Genomic DNA, 26,240 nt, shown 5'->3' on the forward strand with positions numbered 1-26,240 from the left:
ACATGTGATCACACACACTCATAAAGCTTTATATTATCAACAGAGCTGTGACATGGCAGGACAAGGGATGCAAAACAAATATAATAAACTAAACTGGCAAACAGAGGCGCGTGAAAGGCTCATATCATAAATATATACATGTATTTACAATATTACAGTCAACAAGAGTGGTGGAGCCATGGCCTGCATGTTTAATAATACTTGATAGTACCCACTCATTGATTTGTGTTTATTTCATTTTTATTATATGTTTTAGCAGGGGGGGGAAACAGCAGAGCAATGTAAAACCATTACTAGACAAAAAGCAATAAAAATATAAAACAATACAGGCAGAAAAGTTAACAAGTTAGACAAAGAATATTCTTCATATATATGGGCTGAAACATACCTATTTTTAAGAGTGGATTGTCAATAAAATAATACAGCATTTAGCATAATAATAATGATTATCATAATAACAAGCGTAAACACATTTTACATGTATACAGTCAAGTTACACAGAATTCAGAGGGAATGATAAGGTTCGAAAGAATCAGCACAACAGGTATGAAAACAGATAACAAAAAACCTTCTTTAATAAAATGAATGAAATAAAATAATAACAAGTCTATAGGTATAAGTATGAACAATAAATACAGCATATGTACATAAAATATATTCAAGTATATAGTATAGGAGTGTACAGTATATGCAATATATTATATACGCACACTATAATAATACAATAACATGAAATACGGACAGATGTAGTATATAAAATACAATGCAATCAAATAGTAACATAAAAAATACAATATAATAAGTTTTAAATATTTTTGCTACTACTACTACAGTATGTTATATCATATATATGATATAATATAATAATGTCATATATATAACACGGTACAAGGTGCAGTTCAGAGCTGCACCGATTAGTCAATTAATCGTTTAGTTGATCCACAGAAAATTGATTGCCAACTAGTTTGATAATCGATTAATCATTTTGAATCATTTTCTAAGCAAAACATTTTTTAAAAATCCTCTCATTCCAGCTTCTTAAATGTGAATATTTTCTGGTCTCTTTAGTCCACTGTGATAGTGAACTGAATATCTTTGGGTTATTGATTGAGTAAAACAAGATATATGAGGTTGCACCTTGAGCTTTTGAAAACAATTGACATTTTTCACCATTTCTGACATTTGATGGACCAAAAAACTAATCGATTGATCGAGAAAATAATCAACAGATTAATCAATAATGAAAATAATCGTTAGTTGTAGCTGTAGTCAGGTTGTCTTGTTATATTGTTGTAAAGGGCTTGTTCCAATGCATAACAGGTAATCCATTTAAATGTGAAAAATCTTATCCAAAATTACTCTTTATGTTTCCATTCAAGGTGGTATAAGAAACAGTATGCTATACAAAATATGCATGGTAACAAACAGTAGTAGGGTTAATTGTCTGATGAAATCTTGAGGCTAAACAAAATATAACACATGTATGTTTACAATATGTCAATTTAAAGTCCCCCTCCACTCATGAATATATTTTTCTTCTTGATCCTACAGTTGGATGTTTGAACTTCACTGTGCAGAATGATGTATGTGGAGGCTAATCTATGCAACTTAATTGAGTGTGATGTGGAAACTTGAAGCCTCCAGTGCATAGCCACTGAGAACAGACTTTTCACTTAAGGAGGAAACATCTCTTGTCCAGCAGTTAAACTTTTGTTATGAACAATATCTGCATATTCAATGACTCTGGATTTTTCAATGAGGGAGAAGGAAGAGATGGAATTTTAAGGTTTTTATGAGGTAATTTTACTTTTTTTTTTTCTTTTTTTTCTTTTTAGGAAAAAACATTAGACACTTATTATCATTCCAAGCAGAATATTTTAAATGTTTTACAACATGTCTGGATGGGGATCTTAAAACTAGAGAAGCCAGGGGTTTGTTTTGACTTGACTGGTCCTTCTTACGCAGTTATTACGGTAATTCGGAGCGTCGTAAACCAATGGTCACTGTCGCACTGCATGTTTAGCCAGCTAAAGTGCGCATATCATACAGGATGTAGTTGAAAACCAAGAGCAGTAACATAATGGATCCTGCTTAGTTTTATTTCTGGAAATATATTCTCAAAACTACAACAAGTTAAATATTTTTAGTGTGCGCTGCAGTGGGTATTCATTTCGAAACGGTAACATTACAGCCGACATAAACATGGCAGAATCATCGCCGTTATCAGGGGTTAATGTTGTCCTGGTCATGGCCTATGGCAGCTTGGTAAGCAACTTAACGCTATAGTCGCGTTTTTGCTTGCAGCTAAACGCTCGTTTGTTGTTGTTGAAATGAAAAGTTTGGTTTTGTGCGCAGGTGTTTGTGCTGTTGTTCATCTTCGTCAAGAGGCAAATCATGCGCTTTGCAATGAGATCCCGCCGCGGACCACATGCACCTATCGGCCACAATGCACCTAAGGTAACGTGAATCTCCCCTTGTATGAGATACGTTTCCTCTTGTGTTGTCAGAGAATATGCCGACAATATGCCAGGCTTGAAGACAATGGAGTAGAGGTGCTGCTGGGTCTTTGTGGTGGTCAAATACAGGTGCTGTTTGGATAATTCAGGTGCACTGAGCTTATTCCATCTTGTGGAGGACTCATTGCATCACATCCCGGATGAAAACCTGATAAAGATCATTGTAAATACATATTGCCGTGTGGCATATTCCACCCATGCAATGAGCCCTTCACAAGCTGGAATAATATACGAAGCTTCTCTCGGTGCAGCAGTTCATTGTTGTTTTTTTTTTTAATTTACAGGGTTTGAGGGAGGAGATCGACTTCAGACTGTCCAAGGTGCAAGAGATCCGCTTTGAACCTCGTCTCCTGTCAGAAGAAGACGACAGGTTGAAGCAAGGATCACAAATCAGTCAGTCACTCTCTCAGTTCATCTTGTCTGCACCTGAATCTCTGTGAAGCTGAAATTGTCTTGTATTGCGTAACGTAACTTACATCTGTTTCTATTTTAAAGGTTGCTATAATTACCTGTACAGAATGAAAGCTCTGGATGCCATCCGTGACTCAGGTGAGAGATACGCTTTAATGCTTCTCAGTTTTGCAGCTGCTATTCTTACATATATTCTCACCCATCATCATCATCATCATCATCCTCACAGTTCATTCACAACTTGTGTGAAAGGCAGCAGTTCCAACAGCTTTAAAACGTAAACATTGTCTTCATTACGTTGTGTTTTTGTAATCATATGTTAGATTAATCTCTGAGTTAAATTGAGTTTTTTTGCATGACAAAGCATTAAAGTTTCATCTGTTTTAATCTTCACTTTTTTTTTTCTCTCTTTCCTGTTCTCACCACAGGAATTCCTCTGCTGGAGATAAGCCGCAGTCCCAGTGCTTTTACTGGACGCAACTTCAGGAACTGGCTGCTGGAGCTGCGCAACTCTCACTCTCTGATCAAGAGCAGCCGCAGCGCGCTCATTGACCGCTTGCTGGAGGGCTACGACAGCGCTCGCCACGGCACTGGGGTGTGTACGAGCGTGTTTGTTTGTGACATTGACGGATGATGAAATGAGTTCAACATCTTTGTTATTAGCTGCTGTAAATGACTTTTAACTCGTTGTTTCAGGTGTTTGGGGAAGCTGAGTTTCTTGAATACCAGCAGGCTCTCGATGAACTAGCTGATGTGTAAGTGCTTTTGTACTTGTCTGGTAAAGTTGTTAGAAGAAATGTTTGCTCACTCTAACAGACCAAGCTGTTATCGTCTTCATCAGTTGTTTTCCTGCACTGACTGCTCATCTGACCTTTTAAGCTCATGACATGACATTTTCAAACACTTTGTTCTCACTATAGCTGTTCATACTGTTACTGCTATTTACATTGCAATTATTTCCATGTATAAGATTACTTGTACTAGTATTAATATACCGTATTTCTATTGTATTCTATAGTAATTCCCCTTTTCTCTCTGCCCCTCAGGGTGAAGGCCTATTCCAGCACCACCAGCCTGGACCAGCATCACCAGTCAGCAGCCAAGGACCTGACAGGCTCTCCTGTCCGCAGCACTCCCTCCACCATCCAGGTCACCTACCTGCCCTCCACCGGCCAGCGCAGCAAAAGGCCCAAACACTTTCTGGAGCTTAAAAGTTTCAAAGACAACTACAACACACTGGAGAGCACCCTGTGAGAGACTGTTGTTAAAGACTGACCTGAAAATGTACGCATGGTGTGTATCCATGTGTGCAGAGCGGTTACACTGGAATACAAAAAGACTGTTTTCAAGTTGAGTTCATCTGTGGTGAAAAATCTTGACTTGACTTTTCCTTACAGTACGCTCAGATAGGGCAGTGTCTGTCATTAGCATTGTCATACACAATATTTTTCAAGTAATTTAGGAGAATTACGTAGATGTCATTTTATATCAACTGTAAAAATCTCGCAGTCAAGATTTTTTTCTCTGATAATGGTGAAGCTCTTATGGACACATGGTTGACACAAGGCCTTTGTTCTTATTTTGGACCTAATAAGTGTGTTGGGAAGACAAATATGATTGTAGCCCACCAGGCGAGTTTTTCACTGTCATTGTCATTTTTGTAAACGGCAACACTAACAGCAAGTGACCTGGATTCATTTTTGTTTTGACTCAAATGTAAATATGAATGTACCTTTTTGATTCATTGTGTGTTTGTATGGATGTAAGATATTTATATGGAATGTGATACCTTATTTAAATGATATTGTGTGATTTGTATTTATGTGAGGTTTTGTGGTTTGAGATGAAAACCTTACAACCCAGTTCCTCATATTCAGTGTCTTTAATACCTCCACTAGGTGGCGTAGTGGTGCAGCAACAGAGACCATAAAAGTCCAACAAATCAGTCAGATACTAGTCTTTTACAGCATTTAAATAAAATTTATTTACCTGACCAAGTCTACAATAAATGGACACAAACAGCATTTCAATCTATCTACAATGTTCACAGTAAATTGTTACATTTAAAAAAAAGTTAATCCTGGACTGCAATGTAAATTATGTCAAAGACAAACACACAAACAATGCAGAACTATGTGAGAGGTTATTGTTATTAAATATGCAACTGTTTAGCACAAAATTGGATACTTATTGTGTTGAGGCAGCACTTGGCAGCGAGGATAGTAATTTAAAGTATGATACTAACTAGCCTCTATCTCTACACAAAGCCTCTAATAAGTATTTTCCAACATAACTAAAATAAATGAAGTCAAAAGTCCAAAATATGAAACAGTATCATCACTCTTAACTCATTATATTCAACCTACTCTACTGTCAGAGAAATATATTTAAGTTAAACATAAATCATATTTGCAGCATTGCCGATGGCATGCTTGCCATTGGCAATGTGGTGCAAAGCACTGAGGAATTTGACCCTTGACCCCTGATGCTGAGGATTCTGGTCGAGAAGGGTGTGTATGAAGAAGTGCTGAGACGATCAACACAAAGTGACTATTTGTACATTTGTCCAAGTGAGACTTTTACAATATTTACAGAACAGTTTTTAATCTCAACCTACCTTTTACATTGACCTGTTGAAGCAGCTCATTTCAGATTCTGCATAGGGGAAGAAGTCCAAGGTGGAAAACTTTACAACACAGGGAATTTTACACAAGTCTTGCTCCTGCCGCTGCATCTTGAAGACTTGCTGACAAAGTACACACTGCACAGATTTGTGTCTATGTATATCGTCTAAGAAGTGGAGTAAAATTCTTTGCATTGCACATCTCCCTCCTGGTTCCCTTTTTAGGATTCCTTCTACCGTCGGATCCCAGTTTGAATTCCCTCTTACTTTCCTTGTTTAGAGTCTGTTTGGTGAGAAAGCCAGAGAAAGGATGCAGAACAGCCTGAAAGTTACTAAAAGGTGCTAATTAAAGACCTATGTGCTTTGTCACCATGAGGTCTGTTAAACCACTGCAGACCTACGTTTTACACACTGGTAGGTGGTTAAATATATATTTACACAGTTTTTTTTAACTTCTTGTCATTCCTTTGGTTTTCACTCCGTTCAGGACTTGATCTCGATGACTTTGATGAACGGGAGGGCCTTGTTGGTCGGTGTCGTAGGTGTGAGTGGTTTACTGTGCAGAGAGGAAAAGTGAAAATTAATGAGTGTGATGAGGAGATGTAATCTGAGCCAAATATGTGACTGTTTTCTTATAATCATGTGAGTAGAAAAATTTGCAGGACTGGAAACTGGGAAGTGAGTACTCACCTATAGACGACCTCTTGCTTGTTCTCGCTGGGTGTCAGGTCCAGAGAGTCCTGGCCGCCCAGGAAGTACTCCATGTGGTCATGCATTTCTCTGTTCTGCAGACAGAAACAGGACATAGTTACTAAAATGTATGTTCGCTCACAGATGCAGGATGCAATTACAGAAAAGTATGAAGGTTTTACATGCAGCTTTTCACCTTTTAAACTACATGGAAAACGCAGTTCTTTTAGTTTAAGCAAAAAAAGGATTTAGAAAAAAACAAATTATGTATTGTAAGTATTATAACAAGCTTTTAGTGGAATCATTCATATTTTAACGGCAGGGATATGAGGCTCCTGACCTCAGCTTCCAGGAAAGCCACCTTCTCCTCCAGATCCCTGATGACTCGATCTCTCTCTTGGATGACTGTCCGGGAGTTCTGCAGCTGTATTTCAGAGAAAACAAACACACACAAACAAATAATGAGACATGCTCAAGAGAAACACGGCTCACTTTTCCAAACAGGAGCAGATGCAGCATCACTTATTCATGACAAGTGAGTTTCTGTTTCACCACACGTTTCCGCTTGGCTCCATTCACTCAAATCAATTACCCCTTTATGTGTCTGCCTTCTCGAAATCTAATTTCCTCATTGATGGCTTCCTGTGCGTTTCTCGGCACTGGAGAGATCATTTACATTATGCGGGGGTGTGTCTGTGCACTTTGCACTGCTAGACAACAGGCTTGCATGCGTAAATACCTGCTCGATCATGTGGCGGACTTTTCTCTGCTGACTCTTTAACATGTCGTCAAGGTGATGAATCTTTTCCTTTTGGATGGCCAAATCCTTCTCCAGCTCTGCACACCTGCAAACACACATGAACATTTTGTATGAGAAAACACTGGCAACCTAAAGCAGATTGATATAATAAATATATAATAGAAAAATATTCTTATAAACAACATGTTTTCTAATTGACTAGAGCGAGTTACTGTATATTACTGGCACTGCCACGACTACAAACTACTCATTTTTTATTCATATTAGATCATATGAATTGAACTGAATTGATGAATTTGACCATATTGGCAGGGTTCCTAAAAAACAAATGGTGTACAACATTTGTTTGTTAAATAATATACTTTATATTCTTAATATTCATATTTTTCCTTGAGATTTGGCTTGTTAAAAACAAAAACAATCAATAACAGTTAACTAGTTAATGACAGTTTTTCCCATCTCACCTCTGCTCCTTCCCCTCTTCCTGCCTGCCTGCTTTAAGTTGCAGGAGCTCTGCCTCCCCTGACGCCATCTTGTCTTTGAGGATGCTGCTCTCGATCTCCATGCTTCCCAGCAGGCGCTGCAGCTCCTCCACCTTCTGACCTCTCTCCTCGGACTGCTTCTCTGCCTTCTTCAGCCGCTCTGACTGCTCAGCAAGACGGACATGGTACTCGTTGGATTCCACCTGCAAGGGGAGCAACAGAATGAGGATTGCTTTGGGGTTTTCTATATGATATGTTGTGGTGATATATACGCTCCTCAAGGTTCATTACAACTTGGGTCTCATTTTCATAATTTTGGGCCATCATTGCTACTGGATCTGGTAACATTATAATCATCAACAATGAACAAAGAAACCACTTTATTATGATGTAAAACTGAAAACACCACAAATTTCAGTAATAATTCCTCATTGCGCTGTGGCAAGTACATTAAATTAAACTAAGATGTTGGTCTGTAAATGGTGATGGGCGCTTATAACAAACAGTTTGGGCCATAATTTTACTTGGCGCTTGTTTCCTCCTCAAAATAAATTTGGCTAACCTGCGGGTTTGTTTAAACACCTGTGTGATCATTGGACTACTTATGTTTTTGTGATATTGTCGTATTACCAGTCTTAACTTAAGTACAATGTTATTATAACCAATAGGAATAATGGCCAAAATTATGAAATGGGGTCCAAAATTGTAATACTGGTAACTGAAATCATCATTATTATCCTTTAAAGTTTAAGATTTAAAGTCCCCACACACCTAAATTACCACCACTGAGCAAAAGTCTTTGTAAAGATAATGAGTTTGATGTCAAATAAATCTTCAGAAGAAGGTAACTCCATTTCAAAGGTTTACCATGAAAAAATAAAACTATTAAAAGTTAAAAAGATCCGTTCTTATTGTCTTGACTCAAAAAATTGTCTTGCTCCACAAACTACTCAGTAAAGAAACAACTATTCAATGCTCAGTATTTTAGAACGTGTAATACTATCACCAGTAGAGAACAGTAAAGAATGTTATATATTTTATAGTATTACACTTTTACAACATATCTTGCTTTTCATATTATGACGCACATCGCCTGATTAGACCTTGTATTAAGACTGCATGGTGTTTGATATCTCGTTCAGTCTTTGATTAGTGTTTTCACACCCCTACAACACTATGACATCACCAACATACGCCTAAGTAATGGTAATGCCTAAGTAAGTCAAATCAGCTTAATGGTCTTTTAAGATGTTATACTGTAGATGTTTGTGTGATAATATTTGCTTTTTTATGATGCCCACATTACTTAATCCTGTCTCAATCACAAGTTTTTTTGTGCCAATGACAAGGACTTATGATTAACAAAATAAATGAAGACAAGTTATAATTAAAACTAAATGGTTCAGTGTTTGCCTGTTCTATTAATATAATATTGGTGCCAGTAACACAATAAAGATAAATAGCACTTGACCTCACCCAGCATGTGACAGAGCATCTGTAAAATGCAGCTTAGTCACCACAGAGAATTCACGTGTCCCTACACGACCTGACAGATGAATGAATGAATGAATGTACTGAGGGCAAAAACCAAAACAGTGGAGGATCACAGGAAGAAGGATGAAACCCAAAGATAACACTGACAGATAATGAGGACGATTAAAGAAACCAGAGCTGAGTAGCAGAGGAGTGAGTCACAGCTGAAGAAAAGGAGGCGTGTCATGTTACTTATCTGGCAGACTAACCTGTAGTCTCTCCTGCTCCTCCTGATGCCTCTTCTCCATCTCCTTCAGCTGCGCATAGAGACGCTTGGTCGCCTCCCTGAGCCTCACACTCTCCTCCTGATTATCCCCGACCTGAGAGGGCAGATAGACAGAAAGTGACACTCTCAGTTAGGCTTAATCTGGCAAACTACTTGAACCCAAGGGCAAGGCAGGAACTAACAAACAGATAAGAGAGGCTGCTCACAGGCCATATGCTATGTGTGTAGAAAGGTTGTTTAATCTTGCCTGAGGTCACAAAATCATTTACGCTGGAAGTCAAGTAGCTAGACGTCTGTTAAATAGCACAAAGATAATCTTTTATCGCTGTAAAGTAAAGTGGGTAAAATACTTTATCTTGCCAGACAAACAGTGCAAACATTGCATCAAAGCTGTGCAATCTGACAGATAACTTAGAATACAGGGCAGTGAAAATTGACCCCAGTTTACCTACATACCACACACACAGGTCATTGGGTATGTATAACTACAATACACACACACCCTGCTCTGACACCACTTCCTTGGTAGGATGATGGTGTTGCGTTACAGGAGGCATTATGATGTGCTGAGTCTCAAATAATGCATGGGAAACAGGATATTGCGCTGTGTGTGTGTGTGTGTGTGTGTGGACACTATTAGTCAGAATATAAGTAAAGCCTTCAGCACTATGTGTGTGGTAAGCTTTGTCATCAGCTTCAGAGAGCCTGGCACCCTTTTTCTTACGAACAGCAGGCAGCTGGCTGGTGTTTGTGCGAAACAGCTGGAGGGGGAGACGTTTTTCCATGATCACCTAATGTAATGTCTGCCATTTAAATACAAATTTGAATGTATTCAAACTGGTTTCAGTTGAAATTGGCTTCCGTAAACACAATGCAGCCATTTTCCCTGGCTCATTCAAATTAAACCGATCAATAATCAGATGATAAAAACTACAGCAAACACTCTTCTGAAGATGTTAGAGAAGGCTGAGTTATGATTAGCTTACATGAACGTCTGACTCAATGAAAACAGTGTTGCCATTGGTGACATCTGGTCGGCTGCTGGACCGATTGACTCTGTAGCCGTTGACTGGATACTGAAGAAGAAAGAAGCGGCCGGTTAGTGAAGTTAATGCTGTATTTCTCCTTCTACTCTTAAAATGTGCAACTACTGCAGCAAATGAATGAAAAAAAAAAACGAAAACATGCATTAAATCTAGAAGAAAATGCTGTATGTAGATGAAAATACATGCAAATAAAGAAACACATTCACCAATTGGACAACACATACACAGCATTAAGAAACACAAGTTGTACACAACAACAGAATTGAGTTACAGAACAACAGAATTTTAAATAAAATAAATAAACACAATTATCAATATTTCTTATAATACAGGAAATAATAAAACTTGTGTAACTTGTTTTCCCGCATCAATGTTGGAAAGTGGAAGTGGTCAGTGTGTACACTGGTTTAGACTGGTTTAGACCCAGAAACTTTTGCTATGTTGTGTTCAACTTGCAGCATTTCTGTACTTTCTTACTTTCTTTATTTTAAATTGGTGAAAGTGTTTCTTTATTTGGTCATAAATCGATTAGTAAAATTGCTGTTAATTGATGCGTTTTCTGTTGCTTGCCCAAATGATGATCTGTCTAAGGCATCTCTAACTTTAATGCAGGGGGACGTGTACCTTGTTGTTATTGCTGCTCTGTCTGGCGGCCATCTGCTCTCTCAGAGACTTCAGACAGTACCTCACCTATGTATAAAAAACAACACACATCATGCATTAAAAACATGTTATGAAGAAACGCCACACTGTCCTTCTTGAACCTCGCCAGTTGGGTCTTAACATTATCCTAAAACAAACACATGCACACACAAATATTCTCCACTAGCTGCTGAATGTTGAGTCATTGTCTATATGTGGTTTCAGGGAAATGTTGCTCATCTCTGTCTGTCTCACACTGACCTCCTGGATCTGCGACATCTCGTCTGTTAGCATTCTCACACTCTCCTCTGGCTCTGGACGGTTTTCAAGGTAAACCTGGATGACACGACAGCGGGAGTGTGTTAGTGCAGGCAAGTGTGAAGGTGCTCGACCTGCCTACAACTACACAAACAAACACAACTACACAGAAACAAACTCACTCACCTTGATGACTTCAACTTTTTCGTCTGTGGGAGTGATGAGTTCAGGTGTTTCTTCCTGCTTTTCTGGTTTCTGTGGCAGCACTACTGCTATGCTGCTCTCCTATGTTCAGTAAAAAAAAGTTTAGTAAGCGTCCCGTCCAATAGTTTTTCTTTTCATTCATTTAGAAACTAAATGATTTCCCTCTTTGTACCTTGCTGCTGTGTCGCTCCGAGGTTCCCGACTGATCCTGATCTTGTCGAGTGAGTCTAAGCCACCTGCATCTCTCCTGAAATGGAAGATGAGAGGATAAAAGGAACCTGATGACTAAATGGAGGGATGAGGATTATGAGAAAGACAAGACTGAACTGGTATAGAGAAAGGAGAGGGGCTATAAATGAAAGGCACAAGTGAAAGAGTGGGTGGAGCAGAGAGGGGGGGGTTAACCATAAAAACTTCCCCTTTCTGAAAATACCACACACTTAGACTGTAATGCTTAGCAACCAACAATGAGGGGACATTTCCAGTGTATCCTCTGGGCCCACGTCTTGTGGTTATGACCAAACAATCCACTCCAGTCAATGAGAAACGGAAACCAGTACTGTCCAGTGTAGCCAAAAATTCCCAAACTCTCAAAATATCTCTGACTACTGAGTCACTCAACCTCAACTTTGTCTCCTTGGCAACAAAAAACAGAAAATGTGGAAATTCTCTTTCATGTATCGCGGAGAAAACAGTTTGGGTCAACAGCAACACAAACAGACCAGCAATTCTAGAAAAATCCAGATGGTCGGATTTACTTTTGACCCACAGACTGAGCTTGGTGGTCTCTTCTATTCTATTGTGTAGGTATGTGTAATCTATTCTATTCTATTCTATGGTCTGAGGGTATGCGTATTGAAATAGTTCCTATACTATTCTAGACTGGTCTGGTCTGTGCTCTATTCTATTCCACTTTTTTCCAGTAGTCTTTCACACTGTTGCATTTGCATTTAAATGTGCCCTTTGTTGGATCCTGACTTCTTTTTAATTCTATGGTTTGTTATAATAAGTTGTTTTTGATTGGATGCCAGCTTCACCTGAATTACTTGTTGACTGATATTTGAGATATTTTCCTGATAACCTGGAAATACCTCCATATGCTTTCACTAGAAGTGTGTAATGATCTGTGGTGATCATATCTGTGAATTCACATCCTCCAATCCAGTGTAACTGATTCACAATGTAGAATTTAATCTATGTAGCTTGTAAAATCATCCGCTGACAACGATCAAATGTTGGCATTCAAAAAGTACAAATTGTAGGACCCAGACTTTCTTGAACTGTAAGACAAAACACTGCAGTATGTTTTAAAGTCAAACAAACAATCTGTTTATGAGATACCTGATAACTCAATGATGTCATGGGAAGGTAAAAAATGCCAACTTCAACAATCAACCTTTCCCTAAAGCTAACAAATACTTGCCTTGAGCATATAATCCTCCTTGGCAACACCCATTTAAGTATTTGGAGTCATGGTTCCAGAGAAATTGTGTTACTCTTTGACTGAATACGCAAAGAAAACAAATCAACCTGCTGACGAATGAAATTCATTTCAGGTGAAGGATAAAAGGCCGGGTGCAGATAAGTTATGTAACACAGCTGCCAGTGATTTTGATCTTATAACCAACTTGTTGTGTGTTTGTAGATGTGCAGGCACAAATGTACAGTATATACAGTACGTGTTTTGTACACTGCATGCATATATATATATAAACTGTAGCTCTTAAGAGTCTACAGAAGCCTCCAAACTACACAAGCTGAAGAATTAATCAATATCGTATCGTATCGTATTGTGGTGTTTCTTTGAGTGCGATCATCAGTGGCCTTAATTACCCTTTTTAGGGCGTTGACCAAAGATTACGTTAGATAGCAATCAGATGAAGAACTGAGCTGCACAAATGGCTCATAATTTTATAGCCAAAAGCAAAACGAAATGCGAACAAAATGTTCTGTAGATGCTTGGACTGTAATTATATTAACTTCTTTGTTGAATTTGTTTGTAGATTATAATATCTATAAAGTTTATAACAGTCTATAGTAAATTCTTGCTAAAACAGAAGGAGAGAGGTCATGTTTATTTGTTTTTCTTCTGAACAGTCATAAAAATGTCTTTTCCAGAAGCGGCTTTTTATTTTCCTCTCAGAGAAGTATTTTTACAGGTTTTACAGCCAGGTGTGATCCTTCCATAATACATCAAAAACAAGAGGACCAGATGTTTTTCCCATCTGTCTTAAATCATGTGATGTCACATTTTATTTTCACAGCCTTGAAGTAATAACCGCTAAGTTCCCCTCTGCAAAATCACATGTTTTAATGTCACCATGTCCGGCTGATGTCACCCACTAAACTGCTCCACAGTGTTGCTACTGCACACTTAATAAACCCACCTATACACATTTAATTGCCTCCTGTAAGAATGACACCTGTGATTACAGTGCGGGAATAATAAAGAGGCAGTGACACATTCTCCACATACCACAGCTTGTTGTCAACGTTAAGTGTGAAGATGCTGTTGCAATAATAACTTCAATGGTATGCACATGATTTTGTGAAATCACACGCAAACTCATGATCAAAGACTACGAGAATGTAAACTGTATCCATACCAGAGTTTTGCAATTGTTCCTTTATTATTTTATGAATATGTAATTTTCCACACTTGATAGCCGAGAACATAAGATAACAAACATGCTTCTTTCAACCACCCCTTATTTCTAAAGAAAAGCCGCTTATTGTATCCAGCTTCCAAGTAACACCACAGCAGTGCAGCCATGCATCCATGGGAGGTAACGTAAACACGAATGGATCAGAAGTTTAGCTGAATGTTAAAGATCTATGTGATAACTCAGCACAAAAGCAACATCCTGGACAAAAGCTCTGAAGTTACAACTACAGTCTGTCTGCAGTTTTGATGACAATTGACAAACATGTGATGTAAGATGCCTGCAAATCATGATGGAATGAGAAATGTGCAGAACAACAACATTGTTTTTATCATTTTGTTCAACATTAACAAAAAATACACAAGTTCTTCCACAGCAGAGTAATGCTGAAGGGTCAAAAGTTAAGCAAATACTCTGTTACATCATGCAGGAGTGAATCTGATTATTGGCAAAGATTAATAATTTACTATAGAGGAAGTACTCAAATAGTGCTGTAATGTGTGTGTGTGTTAAGCTAAAATGGATATCGCCTTTGTGCAGAGCATTGTGTATAATCCCTATCAAATATTAAGAATATTACTGAATTAAATAAATGCTGTAGATGATACATTGTGTGCTTTAAACTTGTTCTATTCTTTGTGTGTGTGTGTGTGTCACTGTGACACGTAAAAACCTGCCTGTAAACCGTTAATGGTTTGAGAGAGTGTGTGTGAACATGCCTACCATAAGTCATTAGGACACACAGATGACGTGCAACCCAGTACGCCACATGTGAGAAACACATTTGTTTACTGACGTCAGCGACCAGCTCTCTGATATGCTTGTCAAACACAAGCTAAATGGTTAAGCTTGGAATGGCAGTTCTTTTGTGTGTAATTGGGTGTTTGAAAACCATCGGAGCTGAGGCGGTGACAGGCAGGCTAAAATTTGACTCTGCAATCTGAAAGAGCGGCAGCTTGAGGGCTTCTCTGTCCCAGAGAGACAAAGAGGTAGGGCAGACACACCCTGGGACACAGAGAAACACAATGTTCTGCACTTCTCCACACGCAATTATGTGTTTCTTTGGCATTCACTCCATTTGGCTGACACTCATCAACAGAGCTTCAAAATGAGCACAACTAGAATTGGTTGCAATATCTATAAAATTAAAATTATAGTTTTGGGATTCATAAATTGCAAATTAATACATACAAAAGTCTGTGCTAAGTTCATTAAAGCTTTTTTATGTGCTGGCCCAGTAGGATAATCCTCTGCTGCACAGCAAGAGCTGCATTTTATGAGTTTGGCAGTAGCAACAGAGATGCCTTTAATGGTCCTCAAAAATATCAGAAACTGTAGCCTACATTGACTCCAATATAAGAGTATATTCTGAATGCTGAGCACCAGAGTTAATGTCTACTTATCATCAAATGTATCACTAAACTTTATGCATTATCACTTAAAAATGCTTGACTGCTCAGGTTGCAATGATCTAGTAGCGCAGGGGTCAACATCACTCGCTGCCAACAAATGATTAATGGATGAAAGAGAGTTTTATTAGCCACCACTCCTACCAACGGTGCTTATTAGGTGATGTTAGAGCCCAAATGGCCTGCGCATTAATTGTGTTCCAAGATGCAATTAAACATTTAATCACTGCATACTTTTTCGGTCCTGGCCTGTCCAACTGTTATGTAAGCTGTTGTTAAGTCCTGATGTAACGACCCTGCAGTTCATGTATTGACAAGAAAAAACTGAGGACTTCAGTCAGAATATACATGCAATGAGGAGAATGAGCATGTGAGGGTGTTTTGGCAAGTAAGCAGGTTATACTGTCATATCAACTCAATTTAAAACTTCTTCTGCTTTGTTCTAATCAATACCTTCTCTTTGCCGCATGACCACGTGCAAACCCAAACTTTTCTGGGGACAAATTCACATTTTATCTTACCACTGGGACTCCTAAATGACGCTAAACATTTCTAGCAATAGTTCCTCTTAAGACCAATTTGCAAAGCTGCTGAGAGCACCTTTCACTGTGAAGGTACGCTGTTGCTATGGACATCATGTTTCTGAATGGATTTACTCACTATGTCTAAAGTGATTAGTTGACAGGTGGCTGCTCTGTGTCAGTCAATGTGGAATAAAATACTTATATACTTACTTATCAATACAGGAGAGTGAAAAGGTACTACTCTGGATTAAATCAGATTAGATTAGAAAATTCTATTATCAATAAAATTCAATTTATTCAAAAATAAAAATTCAATTCAAAACTATGGCTGCAAGGTTGAGTGGCATCCCTGGGTTTCCGTGTCTGTAAACTCATTTCACACTACAGTTGACCCCTTGGTTTAACGGATTTAAAGAAAAACAGCTTTAGAGATAAAATCTACACCAGCAATTAAGGTGTTCAGCTGTTGTTCCATCACGGTTGATTGATTCTCCCTCTGGGGCATGTGTATATGTAACACAGGTTCTCATGAATTTGATAAGATCAAAAGACAAATTTACTAGCATGTCGTGCATAACATACCATGCAAACATTAGCAACATCTAATGTATTCAATACAAAGAAAACCCTCAATGCAATAGTGTGCAGTAATATATAAATGACATCTGGTTATTTGGTCAGTTGCATGCTTCTTGGTTGCATGCACACACTGCAAATAGTGCATACTGTTGGAATGGACATGGCAATGAAATTTAACAGCAACAAAACAATTAAGTTTGCTGAGTCAGTTGTATCTTAATATGAATCTTATTTTGCAACCAGAAACCACCATGATCAGTGGTTTTCATCAAACAGCAGGTATGATGGTCAAAACAGCTTTGCCCTATTTCACACAAAGTGTGCTCACATGTCATGTCTACTTTAGTCCGCTGCAATAAAGTGATTTCTAATGGATTTGACATCCGTTACTGGTGTGAAACTGTTGTTATAGTGGGAAAACACAGAGGCGCAAATGAGGTGTTAAAAAAAACATTCTGGTAAACACTCTACCACTGGGGACGCCTATTCATATTTCTCTTCACAGGTCAGCTCTTTAACTGAGCAGCAGCAGCAGCGAGCCCTGAGGGAGAGTCTGTTTTCTGTCTCTGGAGTCCTGCTTTCACCATATCAGACACTGGGGCAGGAACACAAGGCAGTGCTACAGCTGCTGTACTCTGTTACTCCTGCTTATAGCACCATTTAAAAAAATCAGAGTAGAACACAAATTAGATAATAAAGTACTGCAGATTATTTTCTCAATTAACTGATTATTTAATTAATCTAAAATGCAAGAAAATGGTGAAAAATGGTCATCACAGTTTCCTAAGGCCCAAAGTGATGTCTTGAAATGTTTTTTTTACCACCCTCAATCTAAAGCTCAGAGGTTTTCAGTTTATTGTCACATAAGACAAAGAAAAGCAGCAAATCCTTCCTATTGAGAGGCTGGAAATAGAGAACTTTGTCATTTTTGCTTGGAAAATTACATCAATGATTAATCCATTATCAAAATAGTTGATGTATTGTTAATAATAGTTCATTTTTGGTTGATCAACTGACTGTTTCAGCTCTCTAAAGTACAGGGATGTAAAACTGAGTAGAGAATTAAAAATTTGTCTAGTTCAGAGCAGAGAAGAGAAGTTAAGCAAAGAATACAGTAGCATACAGTAGGGGAGATAATATCTTCTTATCTCTGACTGTCAGTTATTCAGAGCATGTCGTCTATATGGGATCAGACCTGAAGCTGATACGAAAACAGCCAGTTACAAATCTGCCCAGCATGACTCTGACGTTTGGAGGTGACATCACCGCGTCACCTCAGTGTCCAGGCTAGCAGAGCAACCTCGTATTGTCAGTGACCTCCAGCAATCAATACATGACAAATCAATTCTTGTTATGGAGCTGCTCACTCCTCCATTTACCGGTTTGGAGATGATATCACTGATGCACTCAGCTGTCCAGGCTGACTGATACCGAAGGCGACCAACTGAATATATAAAGCTATTCACTGAGTGACTCTGACAAACTGTAATTCATCACATAGTTGCTAGGACCACAAAATATTATGTGAAGATTCACAGATAGTATATCACTATTTGCACCCACACCAGTACACAACAGTGTTCAGACAGCAAAGTGTGACTTCCATCAATCTCAGTCAAAACATAGAGAGTTTTATCACCAAGCAACATGACTACAAATGCAATTGATGATAAGAAACACCATAAAACACTTAAAACAACACAGTAACTTAACTTGTTGATATCAGCAAGTCATTCTCCAGACAATAAGACGTCGCACATTATTTATAAACTCTTCCCTTCTGATTATGTAATGTCAGCAGTGCAGATAGGTGTCACCCATACAACAAGAGCAAAGACAGTCACTGACAAACGGGGTGCTTTAAGAAGATTTAAGGTTGCTTTCTGTCTGAAAAAAAATCAATGACAATGTTTTCATCCCAGTGTTTCAAATAAAGTATGATGTGGATGAACTCACACTTTTTCTTTAGTGCCTTGTCTGCTGTATAAATAATGATAATGCACAAAAGGACAACATGTATGTCTTCAGTATGACAAGTTCCCTATGACGACATACCCCAACGAATATCGCTAAACATTTCACAATTCAAAAAACAGACAAAACTACAACCACAAGTACCATCATGCACATCACACTCTACAAACCCAAACATAAAGTCTTTACTTTTATGTCATAAAAGGGTCATTCTGATATCTACCTGGGCAGACGAAGGTGTGAGAGTCTCTTCCTGATAGTGATCTGGGAGCTGTGATCCAGACCGTCTATGAGTGTATGACTAAGTGCATGGGAAGCCACGGCTGTCTTGCCTTACATGGCTGGGTGAGGCTCCAGCAGCTGCCCAACCCTTTTTCCTCGAGACTGTTCTCCAGTCAGAGAGCTACTGTGCCAGTTCAAGGAGGCACATAGTTGGGAGCCTCCCCTGCAGGACTGCAATGCCAAGTACACAATGGAAAGAACTGGAAGGAACATTTCCACTGATCAGATTATACAAAGACGTTTGTTGATGGTGAATCTAAACTGCATGATGTTTCGAGGGCCGTGTAATGTCTTCATAGCCTGAATTATTGTTTTGTATCCACAGTTTAGTTGAATTCTTGAAAAGATGTGGCCAGCGATTCAGAGGTTCAGCAAATTTCTTAATCAAACAGTCTAAAACGTCAGCAGTCAATCATTCACAGCAATTGGGTGAAGAAGTTAAACCTTCACCTTGATACTTTAGTGTAGCCTAAATGTATGTAAATATACAGTAATAAATGTCTCACGGCAGACAATAATTGACCAATAGATACAACAGTGGAATAAGGAAGGCTTCATTTATCTACCACAGGCTGACAGTGGTTGGTAGCAGGACTGTGAGGAATGTGTGGTGTGAGTTATATAAGAGAGATTAATGAAGCGTCTTTATATAACAGTCGCTGGCACGCTCAGTGTGTGCAGTGTAAACCCAAGTGTGCAAACAAAAGTCAGATGCCACGCAGTCTAAATACATTCAAGTTTGTGTGGTCATGTGTCTGTATCTGATTATTTTGTGTTGTACACACAGAAGAAAACGTCAACCACTAAAATGATCTTGAATCTCCTACTTTTATTACTGAGGATGTATCTTCATGCTTAAGGGACGGTTTCACAATTTTTCAAGTGTGTTCACTGCAAAAATGTATTTAAAAGTTTATCTGAGGATAATACGAGGCTTCAGCTGTCTCAGTTAGTCAAATAATATTCAGATTAAGTCTTCCACAGTTAGGATTTTTAGTAAAAAAATTCCCTCTTTGTGTCTCGACTGACAATGTTTTCCTGTTTAGCTGTAGTGGAAGGATTGTAACAAAGAGGGAACTTTGCACTAAAAAGACAGAAACTTTGAAAGATACTGACTTGATTTGAATAATTTGGATGACTATAACTTTACATTAGCTTCAAGTAAACTTTTAAATACTTTTTTGCATAGAGGTAGGGCTGTGGATTTTCTCCCCCATCACTTACATTGAAAGTGCATTATGAAGGGATCTTCTAATGGCCAGTATGAACAGGAGGGTTGATTACAGCTAGAAAAACATGTCAGTGTTCATTTGGGCACCTGACCTCATAATTCATTAATCTTTCAAATATTGTTTTTGATGCATGATTCATTGTTTAGTCTACAAAATGTCAAAAAGTAAAGAAAAAAGCCTGTCACTTTTTCCCAGAAGCACTTTGAAATTGCTTTTTTATCCAACTAAAAACCAGAGTTTCAATTTAAAATAATATAAAACAGGTAAAAGCCAAATCTTTGACATTTTTACTTGATAAATGATGTAAGTGCTTATTTGATTATCAACATTGTTGTTGACCAAGTTATTTTTCTGTTGATCCACTAATAGTTTCACCTCTACTATATCACAAATGTATGACTTTGTATCTAACATACAGTACACGTTACTGTACATGTTTCTTTTACATGACATCCAATTTGTGCAGGTGTGCACTGAACACTCTGTTATTTCTCAGGCTACTCTGTTCCTCATCCCTTTGTTGTGAGCAGTGTAAACATACAGCAGTGTCACATGTAAGCCACGTAAGTAGAGTTGGCGAAAAAACCCATAATAAACCAGCTCAGCTATTTTAATAATATCCTTGCATAGACCATTCTTGCACTATAACTGTTTTTCCCAGAACGTTCTCACACCATCACAGCACACAGATCAAGTTAAATTCTTCTTGTCAAGATCAGGACAAAAACTATTAAACTCTTAAATGTGCTTAAGTGGAGTGAAATTGGTTTCTCCAGTGGAAATAGCAAGCTGTGAGGTTTGTAGAGCAGAATGCAAAAGCGGTCAAAGCTCATGTTGGACAATGAGATCACTGGACTCAGAGAAAACAACACATTCCTCTACAGCCAGTCACCAAAAATACTCCTTAGCCATCTTAAATTCATTGTAACAATCTGATTGAGACAAACCCTTACTCAGTCTTAAAGCCTTAAACAACATCAGAACACTCACACACTTATAATAATAAATAAAAACCATCTCCTCCAAATTGTGAAACCAGGAAGAGGTCTGAAACCTCCCTAGTGGAGTTCACCATTAATCATTTATTCTTTCATGTTTTATCTCTGCTGGAGACCATCAAAGTTGGCAGCAGCCAAAAATCCATTTGCAACATGAGTGCATTTGTCTGGGCACGACTCCTCTTCCTGCCAGGATATCTGTGTAAACGAATAATCTGTTCATTCATGCCACCATTCTGACACATACTGTATGATGCCATGATGGGGATGGGACATAACACTTAATAACTCAATGATTTAGGCAAATGTATCACTTTAACCATTATAGCAAGGTATATAATGTAACATTTAAACTCTCTTTTGTCACTTCTATAAATATCTGTTACACTCTGATACCTACAAGGAAATGTATAATGAAAATATTCACTGTGCAACAAACTGTGAAAGAATGTTACTAAGAAATGTTACTATAATAAGACAGGTTGCAAGTGAGAAGAGGAAATACTAAAACCTTCTGTTATCAAACTGCCAGAGGCATGAAAACAACACTGTGCTTCTAAAGAAAATATTTATTATCACCCAAGGATCCTTGGCAACTTTCTTTATGAGTTCTTCAGAACTCCAGGCATGGAATTCTAGGTAAATTCTACATTCCAGAATGTGTGGTCAACTGTTATCTCACTGTAACGTCTAACAGAATTAATAATGTTCTAGAACAGTTTGAAACTTAACAGTATCTTTAAGCAATAAAATCATGGCTGCAGGGTATAATTGCTTCATACTCCTCCTAATGACGTTTGAAGAAGGGCGTTCAAGACTGTGCCGGTTGTATTGCTGTGAAAGAGTGACCGGTGTGGTAAATTGGCTTTTTTCTTTTCAGTGTAAACACGTTAAAAATGAGCAGATATGGGTTTCCACACTATTTTTTCGAAGGCAAAAAGCATGTCAGAGTTTCGGTGAAAGTGCCACGTATACAGTGGCACAGAAAGTCACTCTGTATGGAGAAGTTACCTGACGTTTGCACTCTTATACTGCCGTTGAACCTGCTATTTGACCTTCATGACTATTTTATGATATGTGATATCTGATAATAGCTTTAGGGCTGTGACTTACAGTTATTTTAGTTATTAATTAATCTGCAGATTATTTTATTGATTTATTAATGAATCATTTGGTCAATAACACATCAGAAAACAGTGAAGAACGCTCATCACAGTGCCTACAGCACAGGGTGACATTATCAAATTATTAGTCTTATTTTGTTTGTTATTTATGACTAAGAAAAGCAACATATTCTGACATTTGAGAGCCTTGAATTAACAAATGTTTGGCACTTTTGCTTGAAAAATTACTTAAAACGATCATGTGATCATCAAAATAGTTGCAGATCAATTTTCTGCCGATCAACTAATTGATTAATCGATTAATCGTTGCAGCTGTAAATAGCTTACATGCAAGAGGTATTTGTTTTTGAGCATACAAACAATAGCCAGTGAATTCCTGGCCAGGGTTAGTTTTATCTTTGAGAAGATAAAGGAATATCAGCAAGAAAACTCAATTTAATTCACTTCTCTTTTAAATAACTGTCATTTAATTTAAATTTAGCTGCTTCTTGAAGATATTAAAAGATTTAATGATGTCAAACTGAGGAAGTCAGACTGACATACTGCATCCTGTCAGGCTCATACTGTAAAAGATAATGTTAGCTGTTTGCCATGATCATCTCATTTGCTTTTGGACAACGTAACAACATATACATGTCACATGACACAGTGTGCTGTGTTCTATCTGCATTCACGTAAGTTTTGTTGAAATTTAACGTGATCCCCAAAAGACACTTGTGAATAGAGTTAATATATTGACGTGGGATCATGTGGGGACTCTACATGTTTGACGTCATATGATTAGTGAATAGTGTGTTTCTGCTGCAGGTGTCACTTAATAATTTTATTTTAAGAGTCCTGTAGGACTTTCTTACAAGTGAAAATGTCATTTTCATAAAGTGTTTCTTAGAGTTTTTAAGTTCATATAGAAAACTGAGCGTATGTCCAAAACTTTAAACAAATAAAACTTAAACATTCAGGATGTAGCCTACTGATATATTTTCTGTAAACCAGTATCATATATAATTCACTTTGGGTAAAAACAGTTTTTATTCATCACTCACGTTACTTCTGTTGTTTTCCTTCTCTCCATTTTTCAGCGTCCGCGTCACGCCACCACTCATCTTCTCAATAGAAAGCGAAGTGAAGCCAAGATATTAAAAATGAAAGAGAAATTAGCTGTTGAAGGTTTCTGAAAAATCAATCCCTGTCTGCCACTGAGTAAAACTTTGCACTTCCTCATCGCAAATAACAAAAACGCACAGGATGAGACACCAGGAGACCAGGAGGTCTCTCTCTCTCTCTCTCTCTCTCTCTCTCTCTCTCTCTCTCTCTCTCTCTCTCTCTCTCTCTCTCTCTGTCCAGGTAGTAAAGTTGAACCCTGCAGGTCTTAAACATGCCTGCAACTTATTTAAATGGAATGTACTGAAGCATAAATCATCAGGATGTAGACAGTTGTTGCAGATATTTTGTACTGTTTTATAATCAGGTCTGTTAACTTGTTTGTATATTGCTTATATTCTTCATTTTTCAATCATTTTCATATCTTATCTCTCTGTACAGACATACATCTTTATCACCCTTTTAATTTATATGTATGTCAAATTTGTCTGTATTTCATATATATTTACAATGACACTTTAATCATAGATGTAATCCACTAGCTATTTTGCACATACAATACTTGAATGCAAACTGATCTAAGGTGGTAATTTACTGTATCTTATTCTTATAATTGATGTTGTTATATGACTTAATTGACAAGGAACATGTATATACAAATATATGCAAACATCTCTCTTTTTACCAGTATAGACCAAAAAGGCTTTATTCCATGCAAGATAATTTATGTCTGCCTAAAATTAAAAGTATTGATAAAATACTTCAAGATGCGTCATAAGTGGCTAACATGCTGTAAAGTAAAAGCAGAGTATAGGGTGATAAAACCAAAACAAAATGTCTAATTTGTTCTGAGGATCTACAAATGACTATGGATGACAATGATTTTTGAAATAAATTGTCTGACCTCAGAGGAGCTGATGACTCCTCCATCCGGCAGACATTTGGTGTGAGAGCTGCTGAGCCATGGCATTTTGTCCTCAGTAACCTGTCTGATCCTCTTCCAGAATGATCCCATGTGCATTTGCTCTTCATCTGTCTTGATTTCAATGAATATCGTTCATTTTCCAGTAATTTCTCTGTTAGTAACACTGCAGCACTGTGAACCTACAGTACAGCACCTGTGATCTATTTCCTCTGCACTGCAGCTAATTCTCTGTCAGACCTGTAAATAGGATATAGTCCTGTTTGATAACAGTCTTGTCACATCAGGTCAGGTGACTCTGTTCCCACTTACTCTTACTTATTTTCTAGTTAGGCCTATAGCTGAACTGATTTGTCTTTGGTGGCATATGGCTTGCAAATTTAGTGACATGAAGTTTGACACATCAGCCCACAGAAAGTGTCTTACTTTCACCATTTGACACTGTAAGAACATTGTGAGATTTGTTGAATAATGGATGACTTTTGGTTGAGGAAAATGCTGCATAAGACTTAATTTTTATGACCTTACTCAATAGTTGGAGCATAAAATGTTATAAACATGATTCATATAATAAATTGTTGAATAAATGTTGTAATATGTGAGGGTATAATTTAACTAAAGTGACGACATCCTGTATTTTCCTGTTGATACTTGCTTGTTTCGGGTAGGTGTGGCACAAAATGAAAGGAAATTTAGGAAAGACAAGAATCTAATCCCCAAATCTGGTTAAACCATTCAGTAGAAGCCTTTTTCATTATTTTTCCACAATGTTCTTCCGCTGTGTTTGACATCAGACATGAGCATATTTGTTTCATGACACCCAAATAAAAGTATTCACTTTGTACACATCACTGAAATACAATAACCTACAAGAATCTGCTTTGTGTGAGCCACGTCTTAAGGTAAATATGTGGCTGGTAAGTATGACACATAATCAGAAGGCCAGTCCAAAGTATACACACACTAGTTTTCTAGATTAATGGCTTAGACATTGTTAGATCTGTAGCCATCTTTGTATGTTGTTCAATGTGAAGCCAGGAAGTTATTTTAAACCTAATGTTTGCACCGGAAGGGTTGAATGTCACACAGGAATTGACATAAATCATACAAAATGCTTTTGGAAAAGCCAGAACTACTACTTTAAGCCTATTTATGTTCAAGTTCAAAGATGTAAATTAGGATACAACAGGATGGATGAGCAGAGTAACAGTACAGCATTGTCTTTGTAATTCACAGCCAGCAGGCTCTTTTAGAAACATGAACAATGTCAATCTCCCAAGTTGTAAAAGCCACCGCTCATTTTCTCACGCATAATCATTTGTCATCTGAGCATGTGTTGAATGACAAATCTGGATGTGATTAGATAAACGCTCACAGGTTTCTTGATGGTAATGTGTAGCCATTACATTAAAAGCTATACTTATGGATCACTGAATATTTCCAATTTCAGAAAAATAAAACAGCAAATTTAATGAAAGAGTAAAGGAAAAGTCTCAACCCTGGGCAGACAGAAGAGAAGTAGAGAGAGACAGAGAAGTTGAATGAGGAGGAGTTGTGATTACAGCTTGATGTCTTCAGTAATTACAGTAAACCAACTAAGGATTAGAGACTCTCTGTCTCTGAGGGTGAAACTCAGCCAGAGTTAAAGGAAACACACTGCTTATCGCTTCTCAGACAAGCAGCAAAGAAAGACAATATAGATCTGAGACCAGGATATTGACACAGGACATGTTATTTTGATATAATCAAACACTCATTCTATTGTCAAGTATTCTCTCACTCCGGCAGACAGATTAATTATTTTTTCCTCAATAAAATCTGACTTTTTCTTCTCTTTGGAATTTTGTTCTGTAAATTTAATTTACTCTCAATTGATTATAATGTGTTACCAAAATCTATTTAAGTTTCAGATGAACTGATGAAGCCTGAGTCTTTCAAATCTTCATCTTCCCTTTTCTTACGGTATATGGGCCATTCTGCCGAATCAGTGCCTTTTTCATCCCCAGGACATTACATGCATAAATATGCATGAAATGTATCT

The 26,240-nt window shown here is 37.7% G+C and overlaps 2 protein-coding genes and 1 long non-coding RNA gene across 6 annotated transcripts; 2 read left to right on the plus strand and 1 right to left on the minus strand.

The window, feature by feature from the left end:
* Nucleotides 1-1,143: 1,143 nt before the first annotated feature.
* Nucleotides 1,144-19,301, plus strand: LOC122969919. The gene is made up of 3 exons (XR_006399117.1): nucleotides 1,144-1,268; nucleotides 8,235-8,241; nucleotides 19,291-19,301. It is a non-coding gene; the product is annotated as an uncharacterized LOC122969919 (long non-coding RNA).
* Nucleotides 2,032-4,789, plus strand: LOC122969918 (protein C1orf43 homolog). The gene is made up of 7 exons (XM_044335956.1): nucleotides 2,032-2,265; nucleotides 2,356-2,457; nucleotides 2,801-2,909; nucleotides 3,012-3,065; nucleotides 3,356-3,522; nucleotides 3,624-3,682; nucleotides 3,974-4,789. The coding sequence occupies exons 1-7, from the start codon at nucleotides 2,203-2,205 to the stop codon at nucleotides 4,179-4,181; spliced, it is 762 nt and encodes a 253-aa protein (XP_044191891.1). The 5' UTR covers nucleotides 2,032-2,202; the 3' UTR covers nucleotides 4,182-4,789.
* tuft1b (tuftelin 1b) lies at nucleotides 4,892-24,342 on the minus strand. Of its 4 annotated transcripts, XM_044335952.1 has the most exons (13): nucleotides 24,182-24,325; nucleotides 23,220-23,279; nucleotides 11,564-11,638; nucleotides 11,374-11,472; nucleotides 11,191-11,265; nucleotides 10,912-10,977; nucleotides 10,228-10,317; nucleotides 9,225-9,335; nucleotides 7,465-7,685; nucleotides 6,980-7,085; nucleotides 6,581-6,664; nucleotides 6,241-6,335; nucleotides 4,892-6,106 (listed from the first exon to the last, which is right to left on the minus strand). In XM_044335952.1, exons 1-13 carry the CDS (start codon nucleotides 24,296-24,298, stop codon nucleotides 6,034-6,036), a joined length of 1,272 nt encoding a protein of 423 aa, XP_044191887.1. In that variant the 5' UTR covers nucleotides 24,299-24,325; the 3' UTR covers nucleotides 4,892-6,033. The 4 variants fall into 4 exon arrangements, with proteins under 4 accessions (XP_044191887.1, XP_044191889.1, XP_044191888.1 ...); XM_044335954.1 differs by lacking the exon at nucleotides 10,228-10,317 and having other exon boundaries at nucleotides 24,182-24,337; XM_044335953.1 differs by lacking the exon at nucleotides 11,191-11,265 and having other exon boundaries at nucleotides 24,182-24,330.
* Nucleotides 24,343-26,240: the final 1,898 nt, after the last annotated feature.

The sequence above is a fragment of the Thunnus albacares genome, chromosome 19 (assembly GCF_914725855.1).
Source record: "Thunnus albacares chromosome 19, fThuAlb1.1, whole genome shotgun sequence".
NCBI lineage: Eukaryota > Metazoa > Chordata > Actinopteri > Scombriformes > Scombridae > Thunnus > Thunnus albacares.

Excerpts from the sequence above, each read along its gene's own strand:
- LOC122969918 (XM_044335956.1), top strand. The coding sequence starts at position 2,203 with ATGGCAGAATCATCGCCGTTATCAGGGGTTAATGTTGTCCTGGTCATG. Across the intron at positions 2,266-2,355 it reads TCATGGCCTATGGCAGCTTG|GTGTTTGTGCTGTTGTTCAT; the intron begins GTAAGCAACTTA and ends TTTTGTGCGCAG. Across the intron at positions 3,683-3,973 it reads CTCGATGAACTAGCTGATGT|GGTGAAGGCCTATTCCAGCA; the intron begins GTAAGTGCTTTT and ends TCTGCCCCTCAG.
- tuft1b (XM_044335952.1), bottom strand. The coding sequence starts at position 24,298 with ATGCACATGGGATCATTCTGGAAGAGGATCAGACAGGTTACTGAGGAC. Across the intron at positions 11,266-11,373 it reads AAAAAGTTGAAGTCATCAAG|GTTTACCTTGAAAACCGTCC; the intron begins GTGAGTGAGTTT and ends CGTGTCATCCAG. Across the intron at positions 7,686-9,224 it reads AGGAGCAGGAGAGACTACAG|GTGGAATCCAACGAGTACCA; the intron begins GTTAGTCTGCCA and ends CTCCCCTTGCAG.